The sequence below is a fragment of the Hesperophylax consimilis genome, chromosome 29, assembly GCF_061612785.1.
Source record: "Hesperophylax consimilis isolate HC1 chromosome 29, BYU_Hcon_1.0, whole genome shotgun sequence".
NCBI lineage: Eukaryota > Metazoa > Arthropoda > Insecta > Trichoptera > Limnephilidae > Hesperophylax > Hesperophylax consimilis.
This window is the reverse complement of record NC_142864.1, coordinates 12,790,229-12,805,371: the sequence shown is the minus strand read 5'-3', so window position 1 is coordinate 12,805,371 and position 15,143 is coordinate 12,790,229. Positions and strand designations below refer to the sequence as shown.

Sequence of the window (15,143 nt, the reverse complement as noted above, 5' to 3'; positions counted from 1 at the left end):
CTGACTTCCTCATAAAATATTCGTGCTGTACAATTTGACAAATCATTCGTTATGGGCATGCAGTCTCGTTTTTGGTAGAGTAACGAATAATTTTACCAGATTTTAAATGCCTGCTATGCCTCAATACAAAGGACTATTCCATCAAAACCGTGGTTTCAGCAATTCCCTCATTTTTCCAAAAAAGAAATTTCTTCACTCATTCGAATGAGGATCGGACATTGTTCCGTTCCTTCCCATCTTTTTAAAATTCACGTCGTTGACTCCTCAGATTGTACATTCTGTGGTCTAGAAGTGGGAACTTTAGATCACATATTTTTTGGTTGTCCCTCTCTAAACAAATATCCTCTCTTCTATCAAGCCTTATCTAAAATTTCCTCCCCTCCATTCAACATCTCATCTCTTCTAAGTCTGAACTCGACTCCAATTTTCATTATAATTTTGAAATTTGCCCATTTAAATAAAATTAATATTTAAATTCACCTTTCATTTCTCAATAATTTTAAATGATGGCCAAGAACACCCTTGAAGGGTGAAAGCCAGAAATAATGTAAAAAAAAAACAATATTTAAAATCAGTAAGTTTTCGCCTTGTAGCAGCAATTTTTGGAGATTCGATACTAAGGAAGGGTTGTTTTACAGAATTTGAATAATTCATAAATAATTTATTTATATTGGGTTTTTACAGATGTTCTCACTTACGTGAGAACTATCTAGTTACAAAAACTCAGTTAAGTTACAGAAACTCAGTTAAGTTACAGAAACTTAGTTAAGTTACAAAAACTCAGTTAAGTAACAGAAACTCAGTTAAGTTACAGAAACTCAGCTGAGTAACAGAAACTCAGTTAAGTTACATAAACTCAGTTAATTTACAGAAACTATAAAAGTTAAAGTTTTCATCAAATTTAAACGTTCTATTTCGGGTTCTGTGAAAGTCTTATTCAAGTTCTGTAATAATATTATTATATTTACTGTGTTTTTGTGTTTAATTCGTAGAACCATTTTTTTCTTTAATTAAAATCAAATTTAATAATATAATTAAAAACTGTCAGTTTGAAAATGGCCTTGAAAGCCGAAACAACTGTAACAATAACAAAAACCAAAAAAATTTTAAAATATAGAACTTAATAATGATATTATTAAATTTAATTTTAATTAAATTGTAAAAATGTATATATTATTATTGGCCAGATGCTTGACAGAATTTGAAAAAATCTTTCACAGAACTTAAAAATGAGCTTTGAAATTTGAAGCATTGTTCACATTCTCTGTCACAACCCGTCCATAATGTGAATCATTTCAACAATAATATGTCGTATTGTGTAGTAATTACACAAAAAGCAATATCAATATCGAATCCGTGATAGCTAAATCGCGTTACCAGAGGCGTCCCAGAATGAAGTAGCCTCTCTTTAGTTCGCAATAATCATCTCCGAGCCGCTCCTGTATGTAAAATAAAGAGGTTGTAATGCTGAGATTACGGAGATTCACTTGTTAAGGCAATTGGAAAAGAGTGTAATCATGATATTAATTTTCCATTAGGCGTAAGAGGTTCGGTCGCTGCGCAGAACTTATTTAAATTTACAGAGCGTAATGTTTCATGTTTTTAATGAAGACGTGACTTTTAATGAAGAGCTTTAGGGAATATTAACTAAAATATTTATGGAATGATTTCAGGTGAGACATAATTGTACGTAGGTAAGTCTGCCTAAATAAGGCTTAGTAATACATTCATGTGTCCTTGAAAGTTTTAGATTCCACATGATTTTAGAAGTAAAAAAGTTTAATAACTTTTTTTTAGATATTCTAATGTTTTAGGGAAATTTTTTAGGTAAAATATTTTTCTACGGAAAAGTATTTTAATATCGTAAATTGCATAATGCAATTTTGAAAAAAGTTTTTTTTATTATTTCTACCATAATGTAGAAACACCCCCGAAGTTAGCGCACTTTACCCCCGGACACCCTTTATATAAGATGTACCACCATAACAAATCTAGGCTTGCGTGTATGGGGGATGTGTTATTATTTTCTTTAATTATTTATTTATTTATTTATTACACGCCCTAGTGGGCTTTTATTTAAAAATATTACAAGCATTTTGTATCAGAGTGAACACTTAAAAATTAATACAATAAAGAAGAATGTAAACATAACGGCAAAAATGAATCCTCACGCATATAATTGAATTTAAAAGATTCATCAAAACAAAATAGTAGAAGTGGAGAAGTTATATGGGTACATGGGTCTATTTCTATTTCGCATTCATAGACCTGGAGAAGGCTTTCGACAAAGTAGAATGGAAAAGACTCTTCGAGATTCTGAAGAGAATTGATATAAAATATATATATATATATATATATATATATATATATATATATATATATTTTTTTTTTTTTATTTTTTTTTTATAGTGAATACCTCACAAGAGTCCCAACTGCTCCCGTCTGGAGCCAGTGAGACTATGGCAACCCCAATTGGGGGATGTTGTGAGGCTGAAGGTAAGTGGGGAAGGGAAAGAGGAAGGTGGGGAAGTACCTGGCTTTCAGATCTAGTCACTAAACACGGCTAAAGCCATTTGGAGCAACGTTTCAATTCTGAATGGTGGTCTTACACCAGGGCGATACTGGTAGTATCTTCCACTCTGGAACGTGCCGCAAATATACTATATATTATTTTAATTAATTAATTGTGAAATAACACAAATTAATCAAATAAAATTTATTTGCGCACGCCGGGTTCGAACCCGCGACCTTCGGAATGGCAGTCCAATTCGTTACCACTGGACTATGCCGGCCGAGATAGAAGAATAATCCAGGCGCTATACAAGAATGAGGCCGCTATAATTAGATGTGACAATGAAACAAAAGAAGCCAGTATAAGACAAGGGGTGATACAGGGATGCTCTCTGTCACCTGTTCTTTTTAATGCTTATATACAGAGTGCGATTGATGACTTGAGAGAGAGAATGAGTCACAGAAAAGGTGTAAAGATACACGGGCAAAAGGTGGATATGATAAGGTTTGCTGACGATATTGCTTTGGTTGCTGAAAGCGAAGAAGAACTGCAAGAGGCCTTAACAACCATGCAAAGCATTCTTAAAAACAACTACAACATGAAGATAAATAAAGACAAAACAAAGCTGCTGACTGTACGCCGAAAGCAACATCAGATGAGAGTAGAAATGGCAGGAGTTCGACTAAAGAACACCAAGGAGTTTGTCTACCTCGGGAGCAAAATAACATGGGACGGTCGGTCTAAGAGCGAGGTTGACAGCCGTATACATCAGGCTAGGCTTGCATTCAATAAAAGGTCGAAAATAATAGAATCGAATAATATAGACCTTAAACTGAGAATACTCCTCATCAAGACCTATGTATGGAGTATCTTGATGTACGGCTGCGAAACATGGTGCCTATCCGAAAGAGATAAACGGAGACTAGAGGCTTTTGAGATGTGGTCCTATAGAAGACTGTTAGGAATTTCCTGGAGAGACCATATTTAAAATGAGGAGGTCCTCCAAAGAATCGAAGGAGGAAGGCACCTGCTCAGGACCTTGTCCGAAAGGCGTGCAAGATGGATCGGCCATGTTATACGACAAGAAGGCCTCTTGCATGTCATAATGGAGGGTATGACCGAGGGGACCAACTCTAGGGGACGCCCACGCCGAGAGTACCTGGAGGACCTGCTGGTGGACGTGCGCTGCTCATCATATGCAGAAGTCAAAAGAGCCGCACAAGACAGGGAAGAATGGAAGAGGAGATTAGATGAAATTGCTGCAAACCAATCCCAGGATTGAAACCAGAGAGAGAGAGAGGTCTATATGTGTCTAGAAGAATAAAAGTGATAGAATATACAACATTTAAACTGATTAGTTTACAAATGAAATATATCACCCAGATCAGAATATTTGTTTCCGAGATTGTGAAGTCTTGGAATCGGAGAATTTTGGTAAGCTAGTGTCCTGGTGTTATTGAAGTAAAAAGGTAAGAAATGTCGGCATGATTTTTTGGGAATATGGATATTGATACATTGAAGTAATTCAGGACAGTCAATTTTAAAATGTAGTATTCTTAGTAACAGTATTAAATCTGTGCTTATTCTTCTTTCTGAAAGTTTCAATAGAGACATTTTATCCAAGAGGTAATTGTAATTTACGTTTTGTATTGGGAATATGCAATTTATAATTTATAAACCTTAGAAACTTCCGTTGAATCTTTTCAATGTTATCTGAATGAATATTGAAAAATGGAGACCATAGCGTAGAGTTATACTCAAGTTGGCATCTGACAAGGGTTTTATATAACATAATAAATGTTCCTAAATTATTGAAATCTTTTGCAGCTCTCAAAACAAAGCCAAGAGTCTTTAGGGCATTGTTGATAATATTATTAATATGACATACAAAGGTGAGTTTACTGTCGAACATAATGCCTAGATCAATAATTTTACTAACACAAATTATTTGTTTAAGTATTTAGTTTTATATTTTCAGCGTGTTTTTTTAAAGATATATTTTTTAAATTAACCTCACACAGGAGGCCATGAGGAAAATAATTTTCCTCAAGGCCTAAGTCATCTTTTCGGAATGCTGTATGGATGGTCTTTTTTATAGGAAGGAGGTGAAGTCGGGGAAGGTAAAAGATATGAGGGTTTGGTATGAATCTAGGGATCAGTGTCTCAAGGAGTGACGGACATAACATATCCCTCCCACTGCGGCGCGATAAGATGAGTCTTGATACCAGTTGGAGAGGTCAAATGCTAATCACATTTTTACTTATTTTTTTACTCCAACCTAAGGAAAATTGAGAGGACTCGATATTTAGAAAACATTTTCGTTTTGTTTGGGCAATTTGCAAGAAAATTGTACTCTTGTCGCTTTTATCTCGTTTATATACAAAAAAATAAGAAATATTTTTTTTAAGTTAAACCGATTTTTACGATAACGGCGCGAAATATGAATTATTCATTTTGACTATTTTTAGGATTTTATTATTGGATTCCAGTATAAATATTTGATATAAACTGGAAATATTTATTATTTTTCTTTCTAACCTCAAAAAAATTATGTTATTCCGCATGATAGAAAAAAAGATCAAAATACTTTTATGAAATATGGATGCCCGGTCATATATGACCCTCAAAAGCTGGAGGGGTTAAAATCTTTATTGTTATTTATATTTCTGACACTTCAATAATAATATCTGACATTAAACAAACTTTTATCCACGATACTTGTAGTTGAATTGCCCCACTGTTTTTTTTTACATTTTGGATTTGGTAGAATTGATGTTTGTATGTGTTTTATATTATTTTTTTTATGTGAAATTCTTTAAACAGAAGTTCCATTATTTTGCTGAAATTATATAATAGTAAATTTAATGTAAAATGTTGTAAAGTTATTATTGAAACGCCTACCTTCATGGGAGGTGCGTAATCCACAGCCATCATGCAGTCACTGCCTACCCCTAGTTCTGTCTTGATCATGGGCGGCGCGTGGTGGTATAGCTGGCCCATCTGAGGGTGCACTCCGCCCTCCCCCCTGGCGCTGTACCAGGCTGTGTACATGGTGAGTTCGAAACACTGACGCTGTTGACACACGCCACTGGATTTTTATTTTATTTTATGGTAATTAGGTTAAGTCACTGTTTATTAGTTAAGTCTAAAATCATTACTGCACGCTACTTGCTTTTTTAACGTTATCTAAATTGAGAATGCTACGTCACTGTTTATTAGATAATTTAAAATTCATTATTTAAAGTGAATCCACTTACTCAGGTTGTGCACATTTTAAGTTTTATCGTCAAAAACATTTTATATTTGTTTGGTTTATTTAAGCTGAAGCACGTCACTGGATTTTTAAATGATTGAAAAATTGTACGTCACTGTTTTTTTTATCATTCACGTTCATGTGCGCCACAGGTGATTTTTTTCTATACTATTTACACTGTTTATCTGACGCACGTCACTGTATTATAAAAAACAACCATTTTTTTAAATTGTACGACATTTATTAGTCCAAAATGATTAGAAGTGCGACGCAGGTAAAACAAATCTTGAATTTAGTTCATTACCTAATTTTATTTTTAGTGTTATTTAAATTTTATTCAAATAAACCACAGTTTTTTTAATATTACATATTCAGTAGGTACTATTTTATTAATTTTGTTTTAAAAACATTTATAAAGAAATATTTCACAATCGTGTTTGGAATTGTTAATTTTAGTTTATAATATAACAACTGTAACCAAATATCAATGTTTTAATGTTTAATTAGGCAGTTTTGATCAAATATCTGTTGGTAATGTTACCGTCAAATACACGAACATTAAAAAAACTACATTGTTTTTAAAAGCACCCGGATCGCAGAAGAATGTTGGTTTTTATGACTGAAACATGTTTAAAAACTTTAATTTTATGGTCTACTGCACAGTTTGTTCATTCCTTAGTTTTACTCCAACATCTGTAAAGAAAGCAAGTATTAATTATTTATTATTAGGTGTGGATAAACGAAACACAATAGTAAGATTATACAAAAAATGTAACAATGATCAGCGTTTTAAAACTTAGAAGAAATGTGATACAGGTCCATAAAAAGTAATTTGGAACTAATTCGATGATTTGTAGGTACGTAGGTACATGAATTTACCTACAACAACAAAATTTAGCAATAGTTTGGTTTTAAGTGGGGCAAAAGTAATGTCGAGTAATGCGGAATTATTGTTACAGCTTATTTGACCAATTTCCGGTCTGTTGTTTTAACATTAAATATAAATACTGAGTAATTGAGTATCATTAATTTATTGAGAATGTCTTCAAATTGTGATTCCAGGCCCGTAAATAATGAATTCATACGTCTCCTGATAAAATTTTTAGTAAAATATAAATATATTATCACGATGTTATAACGATCGTGGTTCGTAACATCGACGTGTTCTTAAAAATCTTAAAATTTTTGCCAACCATCATAATACCTATATTATCAAGACAAACGCAGGTGCATGAACACGTGTTCTGATCTTATTACGAATTTACTAAAAGTTTATCAGGAACCTGCATGTACCTAATCACATTTCTAACTGGATTACCAATAATTTGAGGAGGTTCTTAATAAATTAACAATACTCGTTTTTCTCTTTGTGCCCAAGATATAGGTAGGTTCTTGTCATGGTATTTTATTAAAGAATGTTGGTGAACTTCGGTGAAAAATCCAGGTGATGATTTTCATGGTGTTAAAGATCTCTAAAGAGTACATCATCTTAACATCTTAAACACGTAAGTAATGTAGACGCGTGTCTCAAAGTAGCAACTCATCGCATTGCCCAATACAATACAATACACCAGCGGCCAGCAGAATGCTATGGTGTTATTCGAGCTTGCACAGGCCGAGATTCAATTGATGACTGCCTGCCACTGTGCCACTGTTAACGTGAAACGTGAAACCCATCATTGAAGGTCAGTCTATCGGGTTGAAGAGCCTTTGGTGATAGGTTGTACTCTGTGACGTCACTTCCTGCAAGTTTCTAGGTAAATGTCAGGTGACCAAAATTCATAATATGTAAGATTTTACGTCATAATAGCAGTAACTGCAAAGCTTCGAAAGTGTTTAAACACAATTTATTTACAAAAGACTTTTAGCAGTGCTAAAAAGATGGTGGATTTTAGATATAACTGAAGAAGTACAATAAATCAATAGATTACTTTTATTTGAATACACAAGATACAATCAACATTATTATTATCAGAAGATGATAGGAGGAAGGAACTGTGTAAGAAATATGACGTCTCGAGTAGAAACAATTTCCAAATCCTCCGCAAAAATTTGTGGGGGCAACGTGTCGTTTCATGGTGGGGCAAGCTAATAACTCTTGCCAGTTACTAAAAATTAAATAGGCAATAGCAGTTCCTACACATTTTCGAAATGTCAAAGGTAGGTGCGTAACGTGATCGCAAAGTCGAAGCAAGTCATGAGGTTTTGTCATCATCTTTTTTAGTATCAGAAATCGAAGAGTTTTCCAAAATAGGTATAAATCTTCAACAAACGAAAAATCATCAAAATGGTAAATTATTTCTATGACGTTTTATCAATAACTACTTAACTATGTGTTTTTTTATGTGGTAGTTACTTATGAAACACATCTTATATACGAGAAGTTCTACCACATTTTTATATTCACTCTTTTTACTGAAAAAAATAACGTGAATTTTGCCGACTAACAACGCAATTTTTTAAAAAAATAACGTGAATTTCGCTGACAAACAACGCGATTTTTTCCAAAAATAACGTGAATTTCGCCGACAAATAACGCAAAATTTTCAGGTCCTTAGATACTAATTATCGGGAAATATTTTGAAGAGACAATGAAACACCTAAATAATACTGTATTTTTGAACCCACTTTTTGTTCGAATCAATTTTTTTAAATTGTATTTTCGGAGCTTGAATTTAATATAAAAATACAAGGATCTATTTCAATGACGCCGTTCAAAAACAAATTATGAAGCAAACTCCCCAGTTTCTCGCCTACATGGTTTCGCAAACGAATATTAAAAAAGTACATAAAAAAAATTAACGTAACATATAAAATGTTTAAAACATACTTAAGAAAATTTTTCTTGTAAAATATTAATAATTTTTTATTCAATTGCAAACCATATTAAACCATTGTTTATCACTAACCTGTGAGACAAGAAGGTCACAAGTTGGACTCAGACAGAGATATTATAGTAGTATAAAAGTCTATGTAATAGTAAACACGCATCCATAAACTCTGTACTCGGTTACAAATAAACTAAATACTCTGGAGTATCTTTCGAGAATAATCCCCGTACCTTAGACCTGTGCCACTAAATTGCATGTGTAGAAATATCATCATTCTTACGGGCTCAAATGAGAAATTTGGGTTAGAGTCGGTTTGGTCAGGATCTACACAGCCAAGTGTATTGAAATTATGGATGCGTACTGATAATTATGGTCTGAAGTAATTTCAATAATAAAATCTGCAGAAAATAGCATTTGTGAAAATATCATTATTCTAACGGGCACAAATGCAAGACAAATAAAAGCATATTGGCACAGCCCGCAAGCATATTTGAAAATAACTTGTGCCAAAAAAAAGGTAACCATTTAATTTACCCAATATAAAAGCCTCACGGGCGCATAAAAAAACAAATAAATTAATTAAATGTCTTTCTGTAATGTCGTCGACCTTTTTCAAACACTTCTTTATTATTTTTTGCTTGTATACATATTATTACGTAGTACCTATTCCTGTCACATAAAAAAAATAACAAACTGTCTTGGTTAGGTGTAAGATATAACGCAGTAAACTTTAATATTTATTAACATTTCATGATAAAGCCGTGGTCACACTCTTCGTGTTGATACACCCCAGGCATAAATAATGATGATTCACCTGATTGAAATTCAAGCAAAAAAGTTATGAGCTAATCAACGAAACAGCTTCCGTATGCCTCGCCATAAAAACAACACAGCGACTAGTGCCACTGCCTACTGCTAGTGCCCCTTGTCCAAACATTTTAAATTAGATCTGTTTTTTCAACAAACCAACGCTGTGGCGAGCAAATGTTGAAAGCATTTGTTTTTTTTTTAAATCGTCAGAACCGGGCTTTATAATCATATCAAATGGAAATTGCGTTTTCGAGGATGTGTTACGATTTATTGATATGATTATAAACTAACTAACCATAATGCCGCTTCCTGAAGGAGTAGGGAGGTAGGATAGACAACCACAGAACAAACACTATCTTGGCATACACTCATTGCTTCATTCAAATTCATGCTTCGTCTGATACATCTCTTCTGTTGTTCAGACCCTTGATATTGAAATTGACATTTCCCTTTGTGGTTGAGTGATTACTACCTTCGGCTAAGAATCCGGAAATCGCGGGATCGAAACCCGTCGCGTGCAAGTAAATTAATTTGCGATATTTAACAATTTATTTATGGTGGAAAATGGCTATTGCCAATTTATTAAGAATCTCTTTAAATTACGGGTAATTCCGATGAAAACGGGATTGCAGGTCTGAAGAATGAAATAACAGGTTTTCTGATAAACTATTAGTAAATTACAAATTTACTATCACGATGTCGGGACAAGCGTTCATGAAAATCCTAATATTTTTGCATTACAACAAAAAAAATTGTTTTTAAATCAAGGCAAATTAATATTTATTAATGAGGCCTGTTAATTATCTTGAGAGTATAAATCGATTTCTCTCTGGGTGCTTGATGTGGTTTTCAATGTGTTTGTTGACCAGGTCTGAGAAGATAGGTATTTCCTTACCCTTCTTCTTCAAAATTAAAAAAAAAAAAACAGGAATTGTTTGAAATTCTTTTAAAGAACGATATTTCTCAGATTTCCGAGTATATACTACGAGTTTCCAGACACCGTGCACATTTGTATCATAAATCAGTCTACCAATAATATTATAACTACTCATTAAGGCGATACTTAATGCCAAATCACTATTTTGATTAATCTTTATAACGAATTGGTGAACATTATGAATACCAAAAAAAATAGCTTTGGATAAATTGAAGGTTTTCCTATCGCTTCGCTTGAGTAGAACACAAATAAAAAAATAAATTACTGAATAAAAAATATAAACACAAACTACTAAAAAAGTATTTTTCAACAGAAATGTATGAACGCATTACGGAAAAGACTTTTAAAAAATACAGTATTATAGCTATGATTATCTGTGACAGTTTCACTTGATTAACTTTTTTGCTTTCTTATAAAATTATTTACAAAATAAATAAAAACCAGTTTTTTGCTTGAAATCGAACGTTTCTAGACTCCGTTTGTCAAGCGATTTTAATGCCTATTACCTACAATATAAGGTATACCAAGAATACACACTTTTTTGGCTTGTAGCTTCCTCTTAAAATAATTTAAAAATAACCTAATAATTTAAAATTGCCAACTAGACGTTAACATTTTAAATTTTAAAATGTTAACGTCTAGTTGGCAATCATAGAATAAAGAGTAACACAAGAAGTGCCTTGTGGGGGTGTTTTGTGATCCAAATATTTGCCTAATCGAGGCATAAAATTATAATTCAAAACTATTTTTACGAAATTAAATGAAGTGGAGAACTAAAATGTCAGATGAGTGTAAGTGAGACAGAGTACTGGGTTATTGGCTAAATGGAACATTTGTTTCCATTAAAATTTGCACGAAGACACTTCTAGTGCTATTCATTATTCTATGGTGCACGGAGAAAAATGATTATGGCTGATTTACTAAAATCCTGTTAAAAACGTGTATGCAATCCAATAAAATATTAGTTTATTAAGAATATTTCGGAACACGTGTTCATGCAGGTGTCATTTTCTTAACACGTGTTCCAACATCCTAATAACTTATTCGTTTTCAACCGACAGTTTATTAGGAAACCTGTCAATTGATTTGTTAAAGGCCTGCAATTCCATTTATAAACGGAATACGAATAATTTGTCCAGGTTTTTAATAAATTAGCAACTTTTCATATCAGTAAGTTTTCTCCGTGTGACGTGTCTCCAGTTTTCGAGGGTTTTATATGAAGAGTTCCAGGAAATCGGTGCAAAGCACTGCCAAACTAAAATGTCCTGAAAATATTCATAAAAAACCGAAATTTAGAAAAAAAAATAATGAATAATTTTCGACTAAACAACATCAATTTTTTTTAATGATAAACTAATGTTTATAAGACGAGGTTTTATGCATATCACAAAGGATAACAAATTATTATAAGCAATAATTAGTGGCCTGAATTATCAATACAAATTTAAAAAAAAAAAATGCAAGGCGCGTTGGAAATAAGTCGACGTAGCTCAGTGGTCCAGAGCACCTGACCGGACGTCAGAAGGTGCGGATTCAATTCCCGTCGGCAGCGTTTATTTTTACTCGGGAGATATTTTCAATTTGTATTGATATTTCAGGCGACTAATTATTGCTTATAATAATTTTTTAACATAAAAAATGTCGCCTTTTTCAAACATAGCACTCTATCACACTCAAAAATCACGAGCCGCCACTGGAAGGTAACCCATTTCATACACACCTATTAATCGTACAGTATTTTTTTTGTATATTCTGCTGCTATCTCTGCAGTTAAATAATCCATTGTCTATCAAGTAATTAATAAACGGGTTCAGGTTTATACCAATGTTAAGTTCGTTCGTTTTCATACAGGTTCTAGCATTAGAGCACCATATTCGGAAGCAATATCGTTATGTAATTCGAGCATTACTCCATAGGCAGTAATAATTATGTTGTATACACCAACTATGGCTGTTTCTATGTCATGTCATATCCATTCATGATCATAACTTCAGTATTGCCCCGATGAGATAAAAAAACTTGAACTTTACTTGAAATGAACTTAGATTTAGTGAGAAAATCTGCATAATCACACATTCTAAGATTTCCTTATTCCTTTCTCACACTTATCCAATCCTTATACATCCCTGCTAAACCGCACAAGAGTCCCAACTGCTCCTAAACGTCCGGAGCCAGTGAGACTATGGCATCCCCAATTGGGGTATGTTGTGAGGCTTAAAGTAGCGGGGAGGAAAAGAGATGGGGCAGAGGAAGGTGTTAAAGTATCTTGCTATTCAGATCTATCCACCAACGTTTCAATCTGAATGGTAGTCGTACACCAGGGCGATACTGAGAGTATCTTCCACTCTGGTACGTGCCGCAGATTAACATGACCAAATTGTGAAATAACACTTACCAATCATATAAAATTTACTTACACAAGCCGGGATTTGAACCCGCGAACTCTAATTCGCTAGTCGAGAGCCTTACGGAGTGTAATAATATCATGACATATAACTATTCCCGCTTGACATTCAGTTTCAAATACATTCGATGTTTTTTTTAAATATATCCATGTTTTGAAGACATATTAAACATGAACGTTTCTTTCATATTTCGATTTACAAACGCAAGCAAAGCGTAAGTTGTTTAAATTGCTTACAGATGGGTTTTTTCTTGTAAACTTTGTTACCACTATTTACGAAAATTAAAAAATAAATCTATTTTAAGGGTTGTGACTTAATTATTTCGTTTAAGGCGATGCCATACGTAGTTATGCAAAATCATGTGTTTTTGGTTTGAAAATCTGGTCGCCTAGAAATTTTTCAGATGCTTTAATTAAATACTGCGAGTAGAATACATCTTGGCCTTTGAAATAATCGAGTATTTTTTACATAAGTCTTTTTATAAGCCCAGAAAAAAATAATGTATAAGACCTATGAAAACTGCTTTAAAGTTCAAAATCTCCTTCTTACGAACCCATTTTCGGTTATAATTTTATTGTATAATGTGGAAAATTAAGTTATTTATAAAATGCTCGAAAAAAAATTAAATATTTATGCCTGAACATCCACAAAATAAAATAAAAGGCACTTTTTGGCCATGTTTTTTTCTTGCATAAATCAAAACAGGCGGATGGTGTTAAGCGGGAATTTAAACCTTATCGCCATTTACGTAAAGATAGCGGTTCAATTTAAAATATTACACGAAGTAGTTCATCGCCTTAAGCAAAAATGGTGAAAATATTTAACAATACACGACTCTTTTGGAATAGAGCAAAGATCACGACAAATACTTTAGTTGTATTTAAAGATACGCTGTGATTTTTTCATGCCTATAACATGTTTAATGCCTAACCAAACAAAAGTGTTTTTAATAATAATTTTTTTAGGAACTTACAAACTTAAAAAGTTAACGAGAAACTTTTTATGTATCGTTAGAAATTGGGTATGCGGGACTTACCCAATAATTGCAAAGCTCTCATACCCACACGATTTGTGGTGTGAATAATTCCATATAATGATTATTTATGTATAAACGTAGATAAAATAATGTGAATATGTTCTCCGAGTGTGACGAAATGTGCATATCTACAAAAGTTAATTGTGTACAAAGAAGAATTTCTCTAGAGAATCTCGCTCTAGATAAATTTGATTATTTATTTTTCCTGTTGGCGAGGAATTTTATTGGTAGAGGATTTCTTGAATTGCATTATAATCTACGCGTTTAAAGACGGCCCTAATTTAATTATTTTATGAAAAACACTTTTTGCAAGTTATGCTTTAAACATGACTAATTATTTGTTTCCGCTCATACATACGCAATATGAATTTGAATCAATAGTTTTTTCCATGTGCAAACTAAATTATTTTAAGAAAGGCATAGGAACTCTTTCAATTCATTCAAGAAAACTTATTGATACAAAATATTGTTAATTTATTAACAATCTTTTCAAATTATTCGTTATCCTGTTAAAAACGGGACTAGAGGCCTATAACGAATGAATTAAAAACTTTCGTAACAAAATAACAGTAGGTACAGCAAAAATATGTTACGAGAAAGTCGGAAAACGTGTTAACACAAATAATAATATTTTTTGTATTTTTTGGGTATTAACTATGTAACAATTTCGAGAATTATTTTCCTGTTTTATTTTACTCCTCTCACCATTCTCGCCTCCTTCCCCACCCCCAAAATACCCCACCCACCTAATAAATTCTAATCTTTCTGTACTTGTATAATTTTTAAGTTAATCATTAATTAACAATCCACAACCGTGGTTGTATCGAAACTGGTAGCGAAGTAAACAAAATTTAAGTAACAAATGCACATTGGAAAATAAAACTCAATAAAACAAAAATGAAAATAATTATAATTTCGCATCTCATCCATTATATTTATTCGGACAAAGCCACCTGCGTTGTACACGTGTTCAGATATATTCTGAATGACTAATATTTTATTACGAAAAGTTCATGCAGTCACAGTTTAACAGTATAGAGATAGCCTTAGTCTCATTAGCTCCGGATGGTTGGGAGCAGTAAGAACTGTTTTGTTGTACTTAGATTAACTCTCTACAGGCCAAGATGCCAAACAAAACGTCTGTAACGAAGTGGGTCTTCCGACTACCCTATGCACTTTTCTGTCTTACGGGCTTTTAAACTATAGAAATCCTAATTATTCAGTCAATTATTAATGATAGCTTATATATTTGGCAAGAAATACGTGCAATAATAAAATGAAATGTCAAGTATTTTAGCTAATATAAGGACGATAATATTTTTTGTACTCCCCCACTTGGCTGCGGGACAGTTAAAAAAA

At 32.9% G+C, this 15,143-nt stretch overlaps 1 protein-coding gene across 1 annotated transcript in view; it reads right to left on the bottom strand.

Moving 5' to 3' along the window:
* Positions 1-15,143, bottom strand: part of LOC149409890 (uncharacterized) — a 158,939-nt gene that overhangs the window by 117,422 nt on the left and 26,374 nt on the right. The window contains exon 2 of the mRNA XM_089649099.1: positions 5,414-6,458. Within this exon, the coding sequence (XP_089505225.1) occupies positions 5,414-5,563 (150 nt within the window). The 5' untranslated portion in view covers positions 5,564-6,458. The remainder of the gene's footprint in view (positions 1-5,413; positions 6,459-15,143) is intronic.